The 17,815-nt window shown below is 53.5% G+C and overlaps 6 protein-coding genes across 6 annotated transcripts; 2 read left to right on the top strand and 4 right to left on the bottom strand.

The window, feature by feature from the left end:
- Nucleotides 1-421: 421 nt before the first annotated feature.
- Triagg1_7006 (uncharacterized protein) lies at nucleotides 422-1,040 on the top strand (the record flags this gene model as incomplete). Its single annotated transcript, XM_062901694.1, has 2 exons — nucleotides 422-546; nucleotides 812-1,040. The coding sequence occupies 2 exons, from the start codon at nucleotides 422-424 to the stop codon at nucleotides 1,038-1,040; spliced, it is 354 nt and encodes a 117-aa protein (XP_062754078.1).
- A 3,091-nt stretch (nucleotides 1,041-4,131) lies between these two features.
- On the top strand, nucleotides 4,132-5,748 carry Triagg1_7007 (uncharacterized protein; the record flags this gene model as incomplete). Its single annotated transcript, XM_062901695.1, has 2 exons — nucleotides 4,132-5,393; nucleotides 5,454-5,748. 2 exons carry the CDS (start codon nucleotides 4,132-4,134, stop codon nucleotides 5,746-5,748), a joined length of 1,557 nt encoding a protein of 518 aa, XP_062754079.1.
- Nucleotides 5,749-6,627: 879 nt separating this feature from the next.
- Triagg1_7008 (uncharacterized protein) lies at nucleotides 6,628-8,892 on the bottom strand (the record flags this gene model as incomplete). The annotated part of the gene is made up of 1 exon (XM_062901697.1): nucleotides 6,628-8,892. One exon carries the CDS (start codon nucleotides 8,890-8,892, stop codon nucleotides 6,628-6,630), a length of 2,265 nt encoding a protein of 754 aa, XP_062754080.1.
- A 734-nt stretch (nucleotides 8,893-9,626) lies between these two features.
- On the bottom strand, nucleotides 9,627-11,383 carry Triagg1_7009 (uncharacterized protein; the record flags this gene model as incomplete). The annotated part of the gene is made up of 2 exons (XM_062901698.1): nucleotides 9,627-10,582; nucleotides 10,651-11,383. 2 exons carry the CDS (start codon nucleotides 11,381-11,383, stop codon nucleotides 9,627-9,629), a joined length of 1,689 nt encoding a protein of 562 aa, XP_062754081.1.
- A 791-nt stretch (nucleotides 11,384-12,174) lies between these two features.
- On the bottom strand, nucleotides 12,175-15,061 carry Triagg1_7010 (CAZyme family GH95; the record flags this gene model as incomplete). Its single annotated transcript, XM_062901699.1, has 8 exons — nucleotides 12,175-12,788; nucleotides 12,836-13,010; nucleotides 13,069-13,247; nucleotides 13,310-13,362; nucleotides 13,413-13,577; nucleotides 13,637-14,356; nucleotides 14,410-14,581; nucleotides 14,926-15,061. 8 exons carry the CDS (start codon nucleotides 15,059-15,061, stop codon nucleotides 12,175-12,177), a joined length of 2,214 nt encoding a protein of 737 aa, XP_062754082.1.
- Nucleotides 15,062-16,373: 1,312 nt separating this feature from the next.
- On the bottom strand, nucleotides 16,374-16,679 carry Triagg1_7011 (uncharacterized protein; the record flags this gene model as incomplete). The annotated part of the gene is made up of 1 exon (XM_062901700.1): nucleotides 16,374-16,679. The coding sequence occupies one exon, from the start codon at nucleotides 16,677-16,679 to the stop codon at nucleotides 16,374-16,376; it is 306 nt and encodes a 101-aa protein (XP_062754083.1).
- Nucleotides 16,680-17,815: the final 1,136 nt, after the last annotated feature.

The following is a 17,815-nucleotide window of genomic DNA, read 5'->3' on the forward strand; positions in this document are numbered from 1 at the left end:
ACGGGCGATTGGAGGGATCATCACAACGATGACACGGACTCCTGGGAGGTAGGTACTTGTACTTGTGTTGTCCCATCCTTTGCTCCCTTCTCCCTGCTCTCGCCTCCCCCATCTCATGTACGTGTACCTGGCACTTTGTATTAGTAGTACTTGTAGGTAGAATCCGTGGCTCCTCACAGGCAGTGACATCACTGACCGAGGCCTAAAGTGCTATCGATAACCGTCGGGCATGGCAGCAGCAATTGATACCTGGAAAACTGCAGGCGCCATGCACTGCATATTGTTCAATCTCCTGATTCTGTCGCCTGCATCTTGGTGCTCTCTTTTTCTCTCTTCACTTCCAACTTCTCACTTCTCACTTCTCTGCGTGTCTCGTACAATTAATTATCACCACTCCATCTCGCTACCGGCCGTTGTACACATGGCAGGCGAAATCCAGTTCTCTGCCGTCCTCGGTCTCCAAAACGAAAAACGACTCGACAGACGGCATTATCGCGAGGTCATCTGTCTTCCCCCTCCCTGCAGTGCAACATGTAACTATGCGGGGTGCGTGTGTGGTTGGACTCGCAAAGCCATGTCCCCCACACGACGTCTATCAGAAACGGCTGATGGCAGACGACTTATGCTTGATCCGTTTGGTGGCAAATCGCGGTGAAAAGACGAGGCAAAAAAAAAAAAGAAGAAGCTTGCCGTACATGGCGCAACGTGAATCCAAAAGCCATGACTTACCTCGGTATGCTTTACGAGAGTTTACGAGAGCGTCACGCGGTGGCCAATTTCTATGCTCTAGTGCTGCTGTCGATATTCACAGCGAGAATACCCCGTACTATTGCCTGGAGGGATTGGACGAAAAGCGCAGAGCCTGCCGGGCTAAAGGCCAAGCCGTCGCATCGTCTGCCGGCCAGCTCGTGTCCAAGGCACGACTCGCAAGTGGCGTGAAATGGACGAATGGGTGGCCGACACACACCACGCTGGCACCACAGGCTATTGATGCAGCTCTCGTCGCTCTTATCGAGCCAACTGGATATTCACCTGGGTAATGTCGTCGTCGTCGTCGCTGGTGGCGGCGGGCTGGCAGCTGGACGTATCCGAGCCCTTCATGCCGTTACATTTCGCTCTTGTACGATAATCAATGGGGGGAAATCAGCATTGGGAATGCCTGCATTGGCTCCTGTGCAGCTCAATCAACTGATTCTTGCACCAAATGACGGGCGAATGAGGCCGGCAGAGGATAAAAGCAACCGCGCTGCATCGCAGATTCTTTGCAAGCTTGTGATAGGCAAGGCTGAGGGCTCGATGACTGCTCAGCATCAGGAAAAGCCAATTGCCCATTGCCATTGGTGATTATTTCGCGATATAGAATGCGACCCTGATGGATGCTCGCTTTTTTTTCCCTCATCTTCTTCCCGAGCAGGCAGGCCAATGACACGGTGCCTCGTAGGTCGAAGAATTATGCAGCCGCAAATGCATGCATCTTGGACCACAGTGCAAATGCAAGCTCGAAATCTGCATTGTTGGGCCTCGTGCGTGTCATCCACCAGTGATGAATGAGCAAGAGACAACAGGACACCACACGGGGACGAATAATACACATGTCCCAAGCCAAGCCAAGGGTGCTTGCTATTTTCCGAGAGACACGCTCAAGCGAGCGAGTGGCCTGCCATCGTCTTTGCCTGAAGTTGGGCAGCCATGACGGCCCCATCGATCGTACCGATGCGGATTTGCTGTTCGCTCAATCCATCTAGCTGCAGCCACAAACTGCTGATGTGTCAACGGCAAGCTTCTTATCCTTTGGGCTCTCGTCCAATCAGCCTGCCAGCGCATTTCGGCAGCAGCCAGCCTGGGTTTAGAGGCGCCGCTCCGGCGGTGACTTGTTCACTCTGGTGCCACCCAAGCGCCCACTGGCAGATCCAGCGCCAAGCACCAGGTGTCCAGGGGAACAGGTCTCTGTCATCACGAGAGAGAGAGCGAGCGAGCGAGCGAGCGTGGAGAGAGGGGAGACAAGGAGACAGAGGCGGGCGCTGGACTGCCATAGTGCCGACTATCAGTGTACTCGTACCATGTATACGCAGCAAGTGCTATTTTCAGCGAGGCGGCGCTCCCGGTACCGAGAGGCTGGCAAGGACGTGTGACTCTTGGGCGCCGTCTCGTGCGCTGTTGCGCCTACGGTACTTGTACGAGTAGAGCCTGGTGTCTCAGACAGGGCCAGGGACTGCTGGCTTACAGCTGGGACCACTATCATGGCCTTGTCAAGTCGACGATGACTGCACCGATCCTCCAGGCGATGATGAATCTTTGGGCTTTGCACATGGTCATTCAGCGGCCATATGGGGTTGGCCGACGGTGAGAGCCCAAGATTTGCGCAGTACATGGCCGAAAGCGAGGAGAGCGTCTTGCGATTTCTCCTTTGATTCCTCCTCAATTCCATCATCTGCGCACACGACTAGCGTTATGGGACAGGCGAGAGTTACGAGCTGGTAGCTGAAGTTCTCTCCATCTCCGTCGTGGTCTCGTTGCTCGCCACGTAGCAGAGCGGGAAGCCAACCGGGGGTTTACAGGTATTGTTACTCGCGAACCGGGCACTATCGGAAACGACAAGCAGCAAAATGCTACAGGGACATCGGGCGAGCAAGCCAAGGCCAAAGGAGAAACGGCATGGGAATAAACCATTAAAAAAATGCAGAATAAATGAAACAGCATGGATAAAATTTTATTTCTCGGCATAGCATATCGCTGCTGACGCCTCGCATACATGATACTGCTGCTACAACCAACACTGGCGGAGCAGTATGGTGTCATCGATCTCATATGTGTCAGAACGCTGTGGACGCATCTCGAGGTGGGTGGGCTCTGGGAGGTCCTAACAAGCCGCCGCGGCAACAGGGATGGACGTCGCGGACGAAGAGAAGATGATTTACCCCAACCACAGGCTCCATCTCTTTTTTTTACGATGCGCCGAAACAGCTCCCCCGGGCTATTCTTTGTGCGGCATGTAAGAGGGGAAACATGCACTCAACTCGGCCTGTGCTGCAGACGTGCCATGTCTGGACGGCCCTGGGGATGTTGGTTTTCCAGGAGTTGCAGGTCTCTGGGGCCCAAGACCCCAACCAAGGCTCTAAGCTCCTGCATCTTGCAGCCCGCGGCCCATTGGACGCTGGAGCGAAAAGAGAAGCCTAGAGGTCGACCTCCAGAGGAGGGGGATCCATCGACATGCGCGAGCTAGGGTCTAATACATTAGAGCGTTGAACACGCGGCTGTCGACTTTGCGGCTGCGGCCCATTGCGCTGGCGTCCCCTTCACTGCCCAGGCCCCCTTCTTGGGCCCGTTGCCCACAGGCCAGGGCGAATTGGAGCCTCTGTTTGGAGTGAAAATTCTGCTCCTCTCCTTGCTGGTGCTTGACCAAGCGCACACTCCCCCGTATTTTGCCAGCAAGCCGGTATTGGGCCACTCGCCTTACACACACAGCCCCGGCGGACCTTTGGACTCTACCCGGTTCACACGCCCCCTTGTCCCCCATCCCATTAACCACCTCCATGTTTTGTTCCCTCCTCTGGGCTTGCATGCCTTGCTGTATCTCTCATTTGGCCCAAGGAGTGCATGCCGAACACAGTAAAGAGTCGAGAGTGGCTTGCCGCCTAATAGATCCGCTAGAATGCACGAGTGACTGGCGCATCCGAAGGTGAGATGACATAACGGAGGGGGTCGAGTCTTTGCACATATATCACACCACGGGTGCGATCATGATCTTACGCTTGGAAGACTCTCGACTTCATAGCTCGATATAGCACTTCGACCTTTGACCAAAACACACGCATTCTGCACTCTAATGACGTCCCTTGCCGTCTACATTCCGAAAACTCGATAGAGCTTGCAGCTTATGTGCACAATTGCATGATTGGGTCGCCGTCGCGTTTGTCATTAGCTTGTGCTCTTGATATAAACCGACACCGACTCTCACCAAGGACAAGACCAAATTCACTAACACCTACACCACCTACCTCTCTATCTTATATAACATATCAACAACTACAACCAACCGCTTCGCAACAGACAAAGATACTTTGATAACAGCCTTTATCAATTCTCAAAACCAATTACTTCAAACCCTTTATTGCTCAACACATAACAGCAATGGCCGTCCCTTCAAGGCGACAGGCTCGCGCGGCGTCAAGGGCTAGCAGGACCACGGCCTCTAGCATGGCTCGTAGCAGGAATTCCACAACAGCTTCAAGCCGCTACTATGCGTCAAGTCGTCAACATGATCAGACTTCCAGCTACGTGTCTGGTTCCTACTACGACGACTCCCGTCACTCATCGAGGGATACCTGGGAGCGCGATACTTGGGAAGACCTGCCCCCCTCCATCGTCGACACTGGCTCCGACTCGTCTTCATCCGTCTACACATACGACTCTGCCTACTCAGACGACAGGTCTTCAGAGTCCCACCACGACTCGGACAGTGACAAGAAGGATGCCGAGGGAGACAACTGCGCCGTATCGGGTATTCCTCCTTCTACGCTGCCTCCGTACAACTGCATGCCAGTGCCCGAGATCTCAGTCCGATCTTCAGACCCCGAGACGTTTGCGCATCTCTTCCCGTCAATGGACCGTCTGACCATCCGACATGACGACCGAACCGCCGATGGTAACATGAACCTCCGCGTCGACGCCATCGTGCCGGATAACTCATCCCGCCGTCGCCGTGCTGTTGCCATCCAGCTCTTCCACCTGCGCATGCATGATCTTGCCAAGCGAGAATTCTCCCTGCGACGATACTGCCGCGATTCTGGCCGCGAGGTTTGCAACTCCAAGGGTGCCAACCCCCACCATGAGCGGGCAGCAACCTCTTCCTCATCCTCCCTCTCACGCTCCGTCACCAGTGCCCTGCGCTCGGTCAAGACCTCATTCCGCCGATCGAGCGGCGCCGCTGCCGAAAAGGCCGCTGCCGTGGCTGCTACTCCCAACCCTCGTCGTCCTTCAATCGGCAGCAACAACTCTTGGGGCTGCGGTGGCTCCATCTACTCTGAGGATGTGGCTGGTTCCGACTCGGACGAGCCCAAGCTCCCCTCGGCCCGCCCCATCCCGCTCAACACGCTCAAGCTCGAGTTCAGCAACTACGCCCGCGTGGACATTGTGCGTCGCCCAGGCAAGCAGTACGACTTTCAGTGGTGGGGACACACCTACGCCTGGCGCCGGGTTATGGACAAGGCGCTTGGAAAGGCCGCCTTTCATCTGATTCGCGACAAGGAGACGGAGCCTGTGGCGGTTATTACGCCGGAAGGCCGGGCCCCAAACCAGGTCGAGGCTGACCAGGCTGCGGGCAACTGGATTCCCCCCTGCTACATGTGGATCAACGACAGCTCTATCATCGAGGCCCTCACTGACGTTGCTGAGTAAGTTGTTGTCCTCCTACTGCATGCATTCTGCTGTTTCTAACCTGCTTTCTAACCCAGTGTCATCATCGCCACCGGCCTCATTGCTGTCGTCGACGACTCCATTCTCAGCCGCTGGCCTCCGGCTAAGAAGGCTGGTACTCACACCCGTCCCACCACCCCAGCCCGGCCTCACACGGCTCCTGGAGCGACTGCCACGGCCACTGCCGCTCCTTCTACCGCCGTTGTGAGCAAGAACATCACTGTTTCGGCCCCACAGCCCCGAACAAAGGCTCTTGTCCACGGCCTATTGAACAAAGCCCATGCTCTTGGCCCACTGCGAAACCTCAGGGGACACACTGTCCTCGCTTATTAAAGCGTGCATTTGCAAACAACATCGACAGATTTTTTTTCTTCACAAATACTATCAACACAGAAACCGAAACAGACACATCGCATTCTATAAAAACAGAAGAAACTCTACACGACTCAGTAAATCTTGAATAACACGACAAACACACATAAACACAATCACCATCTCATGAAATACGACTTACGAAACATTATAGAATAAAGCGATGGGACGCACTCATCGTCCAGTCTCTACCTCACACTCATTTAACCTTTCATTTGTCTTGCATTTTCCTTTGTACAAACCATTACGACCGGAAAGATAAAAGGATTTTTTTTATGAACATGTCATGACATTAGCGAGCGTCTGCTTTTTTTTTATTTTGGAATTTGAAATTTGGAATTTGATGTGAACATGAAGCGCAACCTTCATGACGAGCGAGAGAAGAAAAAAAAGGGATTTGCATAATTGCATGGGATAAGGGATATATAACGGGATACATTACATACACATATACATTGCTGGCGCTTGGGAATTCTTTTTTTTTTTGGCTTTTTTTCCCTTCTTCTAATCACAACCTTCCCCCTTTGCGAATCATTTGAGCGCCGAGAGATTGTTGCGCTGTTCTTTTTTGGGATTTATGGATGGATATGACCTCTGATATGATGGCATTTGGATATAGCGTATATAAATTGGTACACATATAGATTGGCTGGGATATTATGAGCTTTCTTGGGCTCCCATGAATTGAGAACGAAATTATTTGGCTCCATCTTGATGGCTTCCTTTTTTTTTGCTCGTCCTTGTATGAAGTGAATTTGACATGAAAAATACTACAACGCCTAGCATAACAAATAACAAGATGACGCCAGTGTTTAAGATGAATAAACCACATACTCCTTTCTATATATACTCTCCCTGCGTTGTAATCCACGATCCAAAGTCCAGCTTCATCAACAGACGATTAATCCCCCCGACCCTCACAGGAACGTACTTTTCCCCATCGCCATACTCCTCATGCCCGTCCTCCGTGCCATCAAGGCCCTCCCACCTTGCGAGAAACTCGACGTCGCCCTCGAGGGCCCGCAGCGCAGCAATGACGTCTTCTATGCCCCTCTGGATCTTGTCCTCCACCCCCCGTATGAGCGCCATGGTGTGCTGCTCTTCGCGGTTGAGATCGGTGGAAGAATCGAGCACGCCGGCGTCGGTCTCGAGGTCGATGGACGTGAATATGGAGTGTAGCCTCTGGATGTGCGTGACGAGATGGTCGATGTGGTTGAGGAGCGTGTAGAGGAGGTTCGTGAAGGCGGGTTGTGTGAGGAGCAGACGGTGGACGAGCGTGCGGAGGTACAAGGAGTGCGCGGTCGTGAGGGTTTGCGGATCGGGGGCGGGACGCGCGAGGATTTTGGACACGTCGTTTGGGTTTGCGGCGTTGCTGGAGGAGCTGGGTCTCCAGTCCATGGTTGCGGTGCTGTGTTTCGCGGAGTGTGCGGCTGGCGTTGCGGCGCCGGAGCGACCGCCTTCTCGCCGTCGTTCTTTTCCCGTCAGCCAGGTGAGGAAGCCTTCCCAGAGGCCCTCGACGATTTCTGTCTGAAAGTATGCTTCTGTTTCGCCGAGGAAGAAGATGGCTGCGCTGGCGGTTGTCCAGGAGCTCCGGAGGGCTGCTCCTCGGGCTGACCACCGCTCGCGGAGGATGCCGGCGTATTCGGTTGCCCCGCGGGGTGCAGGATGATGTCGTCGTAGGGAGGTGATTTTCCATAGGTCGGTGAGGCGGATGTGGGCTCGACGCATAGACATGAGGTAAGAATTGATGCAGGAGTAGAGTTGGAGGTCGGAGGGTGAGACGACCATGTCGAGGGGGGACGGCAGCTGAATGGACAGAATTACGGGAGTTGAAAAGAGCAGGTTTCGGAATGGTGACGAGGCAAGCAACTTGGCTTCCTCGGCATTGAGGCCTGGACTGACGTTGACGGGCGTGAGGCTGGCCTTTGTGAGGTGTAGCCGAAGTAAGTCTCTTGCGAGCTCTAGCAGCTCGTCTTCTTCTACTTGGTTCCGCTGCATGGCTACGAGGACGGCCCAGGTCCTTGCCAAAACGGCAGAGACTTCTCCGTCTTTCACGGTCACGTTTTTCACCCCGTCTTTGCTCTCGTGCGCTAGATTGCCTGCTCTTCTCCAGCGGTTTCGGATTCTGTCGTCTGCTTCCTGCGTCAAGGCCATGGCAAACTCTCCCCTTCCCAGTAGGAAGAATTCTCGGAGCAGCTGCAACGTCTCAATGACTTTTGCTGTGGGTAAGATCTTTTGAAGGGTATTTTGTGAGAGTGATAGTCGAATCGAGACAATGGTTCTCGCGAATGTGGCGCCATTGACGGGGAAAGACAGACTGGCCAACTCCTGAAGCTTTGTCGAGAGGTGATCTAATCCTCCCATGCCCGAGTCGACTGTTGCTCTAACGCGCGTGTGGTTGAGTGATTTGCCGATGAAGAGCATCGACGTCGCTGTGGCTGGCGTGACGAACCCGGGGAGAAGTTCTGGCTCGTAAATGTACTCGGCAGTCCCGTCCACCTTTTGGATAAAAAAGTCGTTGCCTCCCAAGTTCGGCAGTCTCCCATAGAGAACCCAAGCCGACACCTGTTTCAGCCATGCAGTCTCTGCCACCTTGACCAAGCTCATCGCCGCCTCTTCCACGTCCCGATAGCCGCTCTGCAGCTCAGTTCGCAGACGGTTCATGATTTGAGAACCACGACAGGGACCCTTTTCGTCCTTGAGCATCATGAACTGAACAATATCCCAGAGCCATTCAAAGCGCCTCGTCCATTGGGTGAACTCTCCCATCACGGCCGTCAGAGGCACGATGTTGTATTCGCCCACCAGCTCCGGGTCCTCCTTCAATATGCTCTCCTCCACCTCCAATATCTTGCGCTGGAAAGCAGATAGGTGAATCGACTGGATCGCCGTGCCCACGGCCCTGCATATCGGCGACGCGTGAGCACCGGCAGTCTGGCCGGCGTACTTGATGAGCTTGATGTGGATGTCGCTGAGATGCGCCGCCGAGGCTAGTAGCTGGCGTTCCGAAGGCGTGACGCCGGACACCGGGCTCGAGTCGGCAGCTCCGGCTCGGAGGAGAGGCGACGGATGCCCCGAGAGAGAGAGGAGGATCTCGTGGAGCATGGCTCGGGCTGCGAGGACAAGGATCTGGAAGAGAATGCGAAAAAAGTCAGGTCAGGCGTCAGAGCTATGAGAGGCCGAGCATTCCGTGCTGGTGACGGACCTCTTGCTGGCTTTTCTGGCCCTGAGCGAGTCTCCGATGCGCTGAACGATAAGAATAACGACGCCCAGGAGCTCGAATCGGCACATTGGTTGCTTTGAAGCCAATCTTTGTCTTTGGATCGCGGGACACGGTGCAGTTGGTGGGGTTCAAGGCGGACGGGGGTCAAGCAAACGAAGCATTCGAGCTGCGAATTGGCATCGCAGGCGGTGAGTTTTTCGATTTGAAGCTGGATATTATTCGTTTAGAATCGGAGAATCCGTGATTTGTGCATGGCGAAGGAGAGAGCGTTGGTGGCAGAGGAAAAGCGCCTCTTTGACGCGTTTGGTTAAATTGATGGTTCTAGAAGCCATCTTGAGCTGGCGGAATTGTGCCGTCATCGCCTGTCCGCGTGCGCACGTGATTCTCATTCTTTGGTGCAAAGTCTACAACGGTTGTCGCAAATACGTACCTACATATCAATCAATCATGAGAGCAGCAACAATTGATGGTCTCAACATGTCAAGAATCGTATTTGCTTACATCATATTACAAAATAGCGTTCGAAATGCACTACTACTATAGGTAGGTGGTCATCACTCATATCAGTGGTATCAATGTACAGCACCAGTCATACACACACTCCAACACACACACATCACCAGGCCGGCTTCTTCCCCTCCCTAACCCCCTTTGCATCCCAATCTTTGTTCCCGGGGATATTGATTTCGCCGCCGTATGTGTTGTGTATTGTGCTTGAATTGCCATTGCCGTTGCCGTTACCGTTGCCTCTTACACTGCCGTTGCCGTTGCCTCTTCCACTGCTGCTGCCGTTGCCGTTGCCGTTGCCATTGCCATTACCGTTGCCTCCAGAGACAAGGGCTGCGTCGGATCCGTTGTCGCCGCCGACAATGATTTGGCCGCCTCCCTTGACCTTGCCGACAACCATGCCCTTGGCAACGCTCTTGAGAATGGCACGACGAGAAACACCGGTAACGTCGATGTAAACGAGTCCGACGTTTTTGAACCCGCTTCCGAGGTTTCTGGAGAGCTCGCCCGCCTCAGGGCCCCAGCGGTGGCCAACAACCGTGGACATGCTCGCCGTCGTGCCGGTAAGCAAAGTCCGCCCAGCATGCTCCATGCCGTCGACGACCGTGTTAAAGGCCATCAAGCTCTTGTTGAGCACGCCCGGCTTGTAAGTCTCGATGACGTTTCCCTCCTTGTCATATCCTCGAGCCCGGCCATCCTTGCGCTTGGACATGCCGGCGCCGAAATTCTGAGCAAACTGATTGATGGAACCAATGGTCTGGGCCGACAAGGTGGCGACCTTTGTGGAATACTGATTGATACGGCGTATGTGATCGTGGGTGGTGGGGGCAAATGTCATGGGCTTTGCGGCAGGCTTCATGCTCTTGGTCAAGTTGTCGGCTTGGTTCTGCATTACTTTTGCGACATAGTCGGATGTGGTAATAAGCAGCCGCGATGCCTTTGACGCCGACGAGACAATAGTCGATGTTCTGTATGCCGGGTGCATAGCATCTTCGATGTAGTCGTAGGCGGGCTGAACGGAGATGTTGTGGCTGCCATCGGCGGGAAGGATAATCTCGACGGGTTCTAAAGACGAAATAGGTGAGCTTCTGGCAACAGCGGACTTGGGGGGCATGGCAGGGGAATATGCTCACCTTTGGACCCGGGCTTAATGGCACTGTCTTCGACGACATTGAAACCATCGCTCAGCTCTCCCATGACGCTGCCATCCTCTTCGTCAACCAACACGATGCGCCCCGCAACGTGCGAGCTATGGCTGCCCGGGGCATAACCTTCGCCGGGCTCAAAGTTGGCCGGGTTATAGGCGGGTGGTTCATCTCTGCCAGCTTCTCTCGCCTTTGCCCTGGCAGCGTCAGATGGTTTGCGCTCGGTAGGCCGGCGCTTTTCCGGAGGGGGAGCCGGCGCCCTCTCGAGGAATGCGGTGCACTGGGCCAGAATGGTCTCAAAGGTGTCGACGTCCTCCTGCACGCCAGGCCTGCTTCCGACGACGGGAAACTCTAGGCGTGTGAATGCGCCGTTGCCGGGGCCGAGATCCCATCGCGGAATCAGGTAGCTGCTGGGGGGCTGGTGGTAGATTTGCGTGGTCGCGGGCAGTGGAAGGTCAAGCTCGGGGGGGAGATGGAGGTGAAGATAGAAGTCTTGCTCTCCGTTGCCGATTCCGGTGGCATCAGCAAAGCCAGACGAGGTTGGGACCATGAGCAGGGACAGGGTCTGAGGCCCCGAGGGCGTTAGAGACTGCTCGGAGCCATTTGCGATGTGGTAAGCCTTGATGCCCTCGACCGAGTAGAGCAGCTTCGGGTCCTGACGAGGTTGCGAGTTAGTCGGGGGTTCTATGGGGTAACGTTGGAGAGGGACCGTTGCGAACATTGTGTCCAGAGGCCATGATGGTGATGAGATGATGATGGCGAAGATGTATTGAGCAATACCGGCAAACCTGGATGTTGATGGGACGAGGATTTAATGTACAGGCGATGCGATGCGATGCGATGTGATGCAACGCAATCAAATCAAATTGATGTGACGACGCAGGGTTGTTTGCAATGGTTCGTCGGCGGGGCTGTCGGTGCTTTAGAGCTTTGGATGGATCAGTTCAGTGCATGCGGCAGCGGATGAAGCACTGAAGGGCCCCGATGTATGTTGCAGAAGAAGAGGCAGAGACAGAAGCAGAAGCTCAACCTGCGTCAAAAGAGCATCTGCCGCCACCCCAAAAGCCCATTAAATAGCATCATGGTGATTCCCATTTTATCTTCTTCTTGGAAAACAGGCGCCCGTCACATGCAAACGTCATCACGGCGTCTCTTGGTTGGCCGTGCAAGCGCCAGTTTTGGTGACGCCTCTGATGCGGGATCAAATGCGTCATTCATTGGCCACAGTCGCCACCAGGCACAAGGGCGGTAAGCTCAATTCTACCTTATCGATGGGGTTGATGTCCGGGTATTTTACAGGCGCCCGTCCAAGGTTGTTTAGCGGCAAAGTTTAGGGGGAGCTTCCAGTGCGTTTCTTTTCTTGATCCCAAATCTCCACCTCGCATCTTCCATCTTTAATCATCCGCCTTCAATTCAAAGAGACCGAGATCAAGGTTGCTGCACAACAACATTTGCTGCTTGTTCTGTGCTTTTATTCCTTCATTTATTTCAGCCAACATCGTCTCTCTCTCTTCAGCGTCTTGCTAGCACCTTGCCATTCTTATTCACCACCACCAGCGGCAACCTTCTCCCGTGCACCACCGCCCGATTCACGACTCCTTCGTCGTCCCAGCTGAAATCGACCGTCCCGCCTCCTCTCAGACTCCCTCCTTTAACGCTTCCACCAGCCCATTCCTTGGGAATCGCCGGTCCGAGAATCACCCTTTGAACGCTGTTGTCGCCCCATTTCTTGGGCAGGTCGGTATACAGCATAGCCAGCGCGTTCGCCGAAAGACCAAAGTTGGCATCGATCTGGAAGGGCAGAGTGACCTCATACGGCCAGCTGCCAGTTGTATACACCGACAGTCCGTTGGCCGCAAAGTTCATGTCGATGGTGTACTTGAGCTCTTTGTATGCCTCGTCGGTGACGCCCAGTTGGCCCCAGCACGCTCCTCGCCAGACCTTTTCCCAGCCCGTGTTGGAGTCCTCGGTGCCGTTTCCGCGAGAGTACAAGCTGGTGGCGACGGCGTCCATGACGGTCTTGTTGTCTGCGTAGACGCTGGAGATGACATAGCCGGGGTAGAATCCGTACAAGTGAGACAAGTGACGATGCGTGTCGTTTTTGGTGTCAATGTCCATCTTCCATTCTGCAGAGGCGGTTAGCTTGTCAGTCTCTTTGATACGGGCAAAAAACGCTTGCCTTGGATCTGGCCCCAGCTTCCAACATGGACGCCCGGATCAAGTTTGCTGTACGATTCTTTGACCCGCTTCAAAAAGGCCGTGTCAGGATCACCCGACGCATCCCAATCTTTGATGATGTGGTCGAAGAGCTCCCAGACCACCTGCTGGAACTGAGCACACCCAAAAGTCTATCAAATTTCAATCAGCATCTTGTCTAAAAACGAGATGGTTCCAGACTCAACTTACCGTTGGGCCATGCTCTGGAGAGTTGCAAGGGTTGGCAACCAAGGTGCCGTCGTTGAAGTATTCGTCCGGCACCATCATGTCGACCCAGAAGCTCGCCACGCCCTTCATGAGGGGATATCCCACAGAGGCATACCATTTCTTGTCACGGCCATAGTCGTAACGATCCCACACGTGCGCCACTATCGAATGTGATTAGCAATGGCTTCCCTTTCTCTGCCGTCACCAACGATTGGACACGTACTCATCCAGGCAATGTCGTGTGCAACGTTTGACCAAGTTGCGTCGTTTTCCTGGCTACTCAACGTCAGAAGAAGAATCCGCAATCAATCTGCTTGATAACTCACGCCGTATGGCCAAAGATGTTGAGATTGGTAAAGGCAACCCAGCCGCTCACGTTGTACCATAGGTTTGCCGTCTCCGTCCCACGAGGAACCCAGGTGTAAGTCATAAAGTCCCAGAGAGGATCAGTCAGGCCGCCCAAGCCCATCTTTTCGACATGCCAGTGGTTCCTGATGGAACTTCTGTCAGTAAACTAGATGACCCAAGTTCAGACAAGGTGATTGCTTACATCTGCACATTGACATCGATGTGGTAGTCGGAGCTCCACGCCGGGTTTCCATCCGGAGCCCATGAACCCTGCAGATTCGGGGGCAGCGATCCCGGCCGCGACGAAGCAATGAACATGTATTGTCCATACTCAATCAGCAGATTCTCAATGAAGGGATCTCCCTTTTCTGTCGAGTAGTTTGCAATCAGATCCATCGTGTCGACGTCTGCAGAGTTATGGGGATCGGGAAGATCCAAAGTGAACTTGTTAAACCACTCGCCATGGTCTTTTACGTGGCTGTCAAGGATCGTGTTGTAGCTCTTCTTGGACACGGCACTTATCGTCTTTACAACGCCAGGATACGGATCCGCTCCTCGGAAGGAGTAGTCGTGAGCAGCATTGCCCTTGGTTGCGTCGTACTCTGTGCCCGAAGCCACGACAATGGTGGCCGACTTTGCAGATCTTGTGCTGAGAACGGTCTGGCCGTTGCTGTTGCATGTGGCTTTTAGTCCGGCAGAAGGAAGAGCGCGGGCCTGGGCATCAATCTTCATGCCAATGAGACCCTCGCCGTCGTTGGCCACAGTTCGTCCGCTCAGCCAGATGCCGCTGGATGAGCATTTGACAGTGGAAGGCGGGTTGGTGCGATAATTGTCGACCAGACCAAAGGTGATTCGGGGTAGTGGTTTGTTGGAGCTGACGTGGTAGACGCAGACTTGGTCGGGAAAGGAGCAGAACTGCACACTAGACGCAAGAGTAAGTACAAAGGTCTGAAAAGGAGGTGATGCCTCACGTACGTCGAAAAAGTGGCTCCGTCTGCAGTGAATTCGGCGCTGTGCAATGCTGTTTCCAGGTCCAGCGTTCTCTTGTACTTTGAGTACTTGGTCACTCCCTCAATGGAGACTGTGAGGTTGGCAAGGGCTTCGTAGGAGCCGTAGTCTGCTGTTCCGCCGTATAATGCAGATTCATCTGATGACAAGGGTTAGCGGCGTCTCTTAATACGCTGCTAGTATCGGCAACGTGCCTCCTGTTCCGTTCTGGAAGATGGCCTGCTGGATTCCGGGCAGGAAGTGAGCCAGCGATGATGAAGGGTTTCCTCCCGTGTAGCTCTATCTGCGTCTTAGTTGCCAGTCTATGTGACCAACCGTAAATGTCTTACCGAGTTTGCAAACGGGCCACCGCGCCAGATGCTGTCATCATTGAGACAGAGCAAGTCATCACCAGGAATACCCAGCGGTAAGCCTATGTGGTCATTCGTCAGTCAGCCACTGACAACCACAGTCCATCCGTCTGCCATATTCAGCCAAACTCACCTCCCTGTCTCCCGTTCCCAATCGTAAATCCAGTCATCAACACATTCCCCGGATCAGCCGGCTTCGAGGTCCAAAACTTCCTCGCCGCCACACCAGTCTGGCTCATGGCCAACGCGGCCACAACAGCAACCTTCATATTGAGGAATTTCTCCAATCAATCGAAAAGGGAAAGAAACCTCTTTGCCCATAGAAAACCAAAACTCATCCTTGTAACAAATTGCCTTGTTTTTATATGTGGCATCACAGTCGAGCCGACGGGTATTTTTGCCTGCCCGCTGCGGGGATCTTCCATGGCACGATGATGCTTCTCCACGTTGTGAGCAGCGCAAGCAACTGCCGTTCCGGGAGAAGTATCTGCATACATTTAGACTACGTTTCTGGGAATCCTTGGTAGAGAAGGCTGCTGCACTCGTACATGGCTTGAAAATCGGGGCCTCGGATGAGTCTCTGGTGAGGCCAAGATCGACACTGCCGGGACAAATCCTCCCTCCCCGCAATTTGGCTGGTTGCATAATTGTCCGTGTTTGCGGGGAAAGCTGTGAGTGCATTATGCCATCCGGGGAAATTTCCGGGCCAAGAGACGAAAGGATGAAGAGGTTCTTTTTTGTTTCGTCTTGGTCATTATTGCCGTGTTGGGGAGGGCAGTGAACTGGGGGTTGGTCGGTTGGAGATGGAGGGATGGAGGGATGGAGGGATGCTCAGCCTTGCAGTTGTGGATTGCATGACTGCCTGCAGGGTAACGCAGCAGCTCCTGAGTGCATACATGTGCGTATAGATTTAGTGTAACCCAGATTGGTGTTGAAGGAATATCGGATGGGGGATGTATTTGGAATGGTGTTGGTATGTAATGAGAGACTCTATCATGGCTTCTAGTCGAATGTACATGGGCTCTGGGCATGACTACGATGTGCTGTGAGGAATCTCATCAGGGGGCTCTTGAGATATGTACCTATCTTTCTACGGACACTTTTAACTATACACACCGTGATCGCTTTCCTCATTATGGCATTTGGAGACTGTTCTGTATGTTTCATTCATCATCACCTCTTGTTACTGTAATGATGAGATGAGAATAGATGATGAGACACTGCAACGTGTCCTCTGCATGGAAACAGTATGCTTTCATGTTCTTTCTCGTACATCACAAGCTATGTAATTCGAATACCTTGACTGACAGTCTTGCTCATGCTTGCCAACATCAATCATGCAATAAAGATGGCGCTGGGATACCATCAAGTACCGGTGTCTCGCAACCGGAAAGCCAGCCCCCTATCCATCCAAGGGGCCGCCTCTCATCCCATTACCCATCCCACGACTCGTCCAATACCAGGCTGAAATCATTTCGCACTCGAACAAACTCATATCGGCATCTCATCATGCGTCATGTCGTCATCACCCATAACATCCAACCGAACCAAACCAAACCAAACCAAACCAAACCGTTGGAATCACTGTGGTATATCCCCCCCTTGCCTTTCCCGCTCAGCTGCCCTTTCTTCCTCCTCGATCCTCTTGTCAAAGCGAGCCTTGCACTTGTGTCTACACTCGGCACACGGCTTCGTGTCAATGACATACGTCAACTCCACCATCCACCCCAGCAGGTCCCGGAACGGACATTTCCAGTCGGGCGCGGCGTCCTGCCCGGACCTCTCCTTGCGCTTCTCACACGTCGTGCCGGAGTTCGGAACCGGGGCCTGTTTGGCCGTCTTGTGACGCCACAGGCCGTCCCAGAAGATGATGCGGTTCCTGGCCATGGCGCAGTCCTTTTCATACGGACACGGGCAGAGGACGTGGCACCAGAAAAAAGTACACATGGTTTTTCGTCGACGAGCGGGCAATCAATTAGCCTATATGGATTTGGCTGCCGCTGGCCGAGATTCGCGTGCGGGGCGATGCGAGTCTGCGCCGGAGTTTTGCTGTGACATTCCCTGACGATGTTTTTTTCTTCTTCTGGAGGCTGCTGTCTTTGGCGCATGAGGATGGGCCAGCCGCTTGGGGTTGAGGAATTTGGGAGGGGGGGGAATATCAAGGCTCTGACTTCGGGATGGTGAGAAAAAGGGGAGAGGGAGAGGGAGAGAGAGAGAGGGAGAGGGAGCTGTGGCGGTTGGAGAGAGAAAGGGGAAATGATTTACGATGGACTGCTGCAAGGCATCAATAGTAAATGCGTGCGACGCGACAAGTTGCATTGAGAATTGGAATTGCTACGTGGAAGAGGAACCAACAACGGCGTCAGAGGCGAAGAAAAAAAAAAAAATACATAATCACCGGGTCGGCGATGAAAAAAAAAAAAAGAGTAGGATTGAAGAATGGATGGATATGAGTGAATGATGGACATGGTGATAAGATGCTCGAACCGAATCTACCATTGATTGCTGTCCGGGAGGTGAAACTGAACTCAACAGACGGACGATTCAATGCTCTGCCTGTATTTTGTGCCTCGAGACTGGATCTCAGCAGAGACAAAGTACCTGCAAGTATCGCCTGTCCTGCGGGCGGGATTGAGGCCTTTTCACAGCTGAGCGCAGTTGAGGCTAAATATAGAAATGTGAGAGAAAAATGCAGTGGACGATGTTGGATTTATCTCGCATACGAGTACAAGCCAGGCGGGCTGCCGACACGGGCTACCGCATAGGTACATGAGCGGCGCAGTCACGTTGTCCATCCACTCTGCCTGTCACGCTGTAAATGACACATGTCGTACGGCAAACAAGAACAAACAAACAAACAAAAGTCATCGTCACCAAACAAACAAACAGAAGAGAACGGAACAGAACAAAAAACAACAATCTTTGCTTTTCCTCTTGATAACACGTTACATGGACGCCTTCTAAAAACATCTCCTCCCCCGGGGCTCAATTCCGCGACTCGGAGTTTTACCACCATCATCAGC

Source organism: Trichoderma aggressivum (assembly GCF_033847375.1).
Source record: "Trichoderma aggressivum f. europaeum strain CBS 100526 chromosome Unknown scaffold_029, whole genome shotgun sequence".
NCBI classification, from domain to species: domain Eukaryota; kingdom Fungi; phylum Ascomycota; class Sordariomycetes; order Hypocreales; family Hypocreaceae; genus Trichoderma; species Trichoderma aggressivum.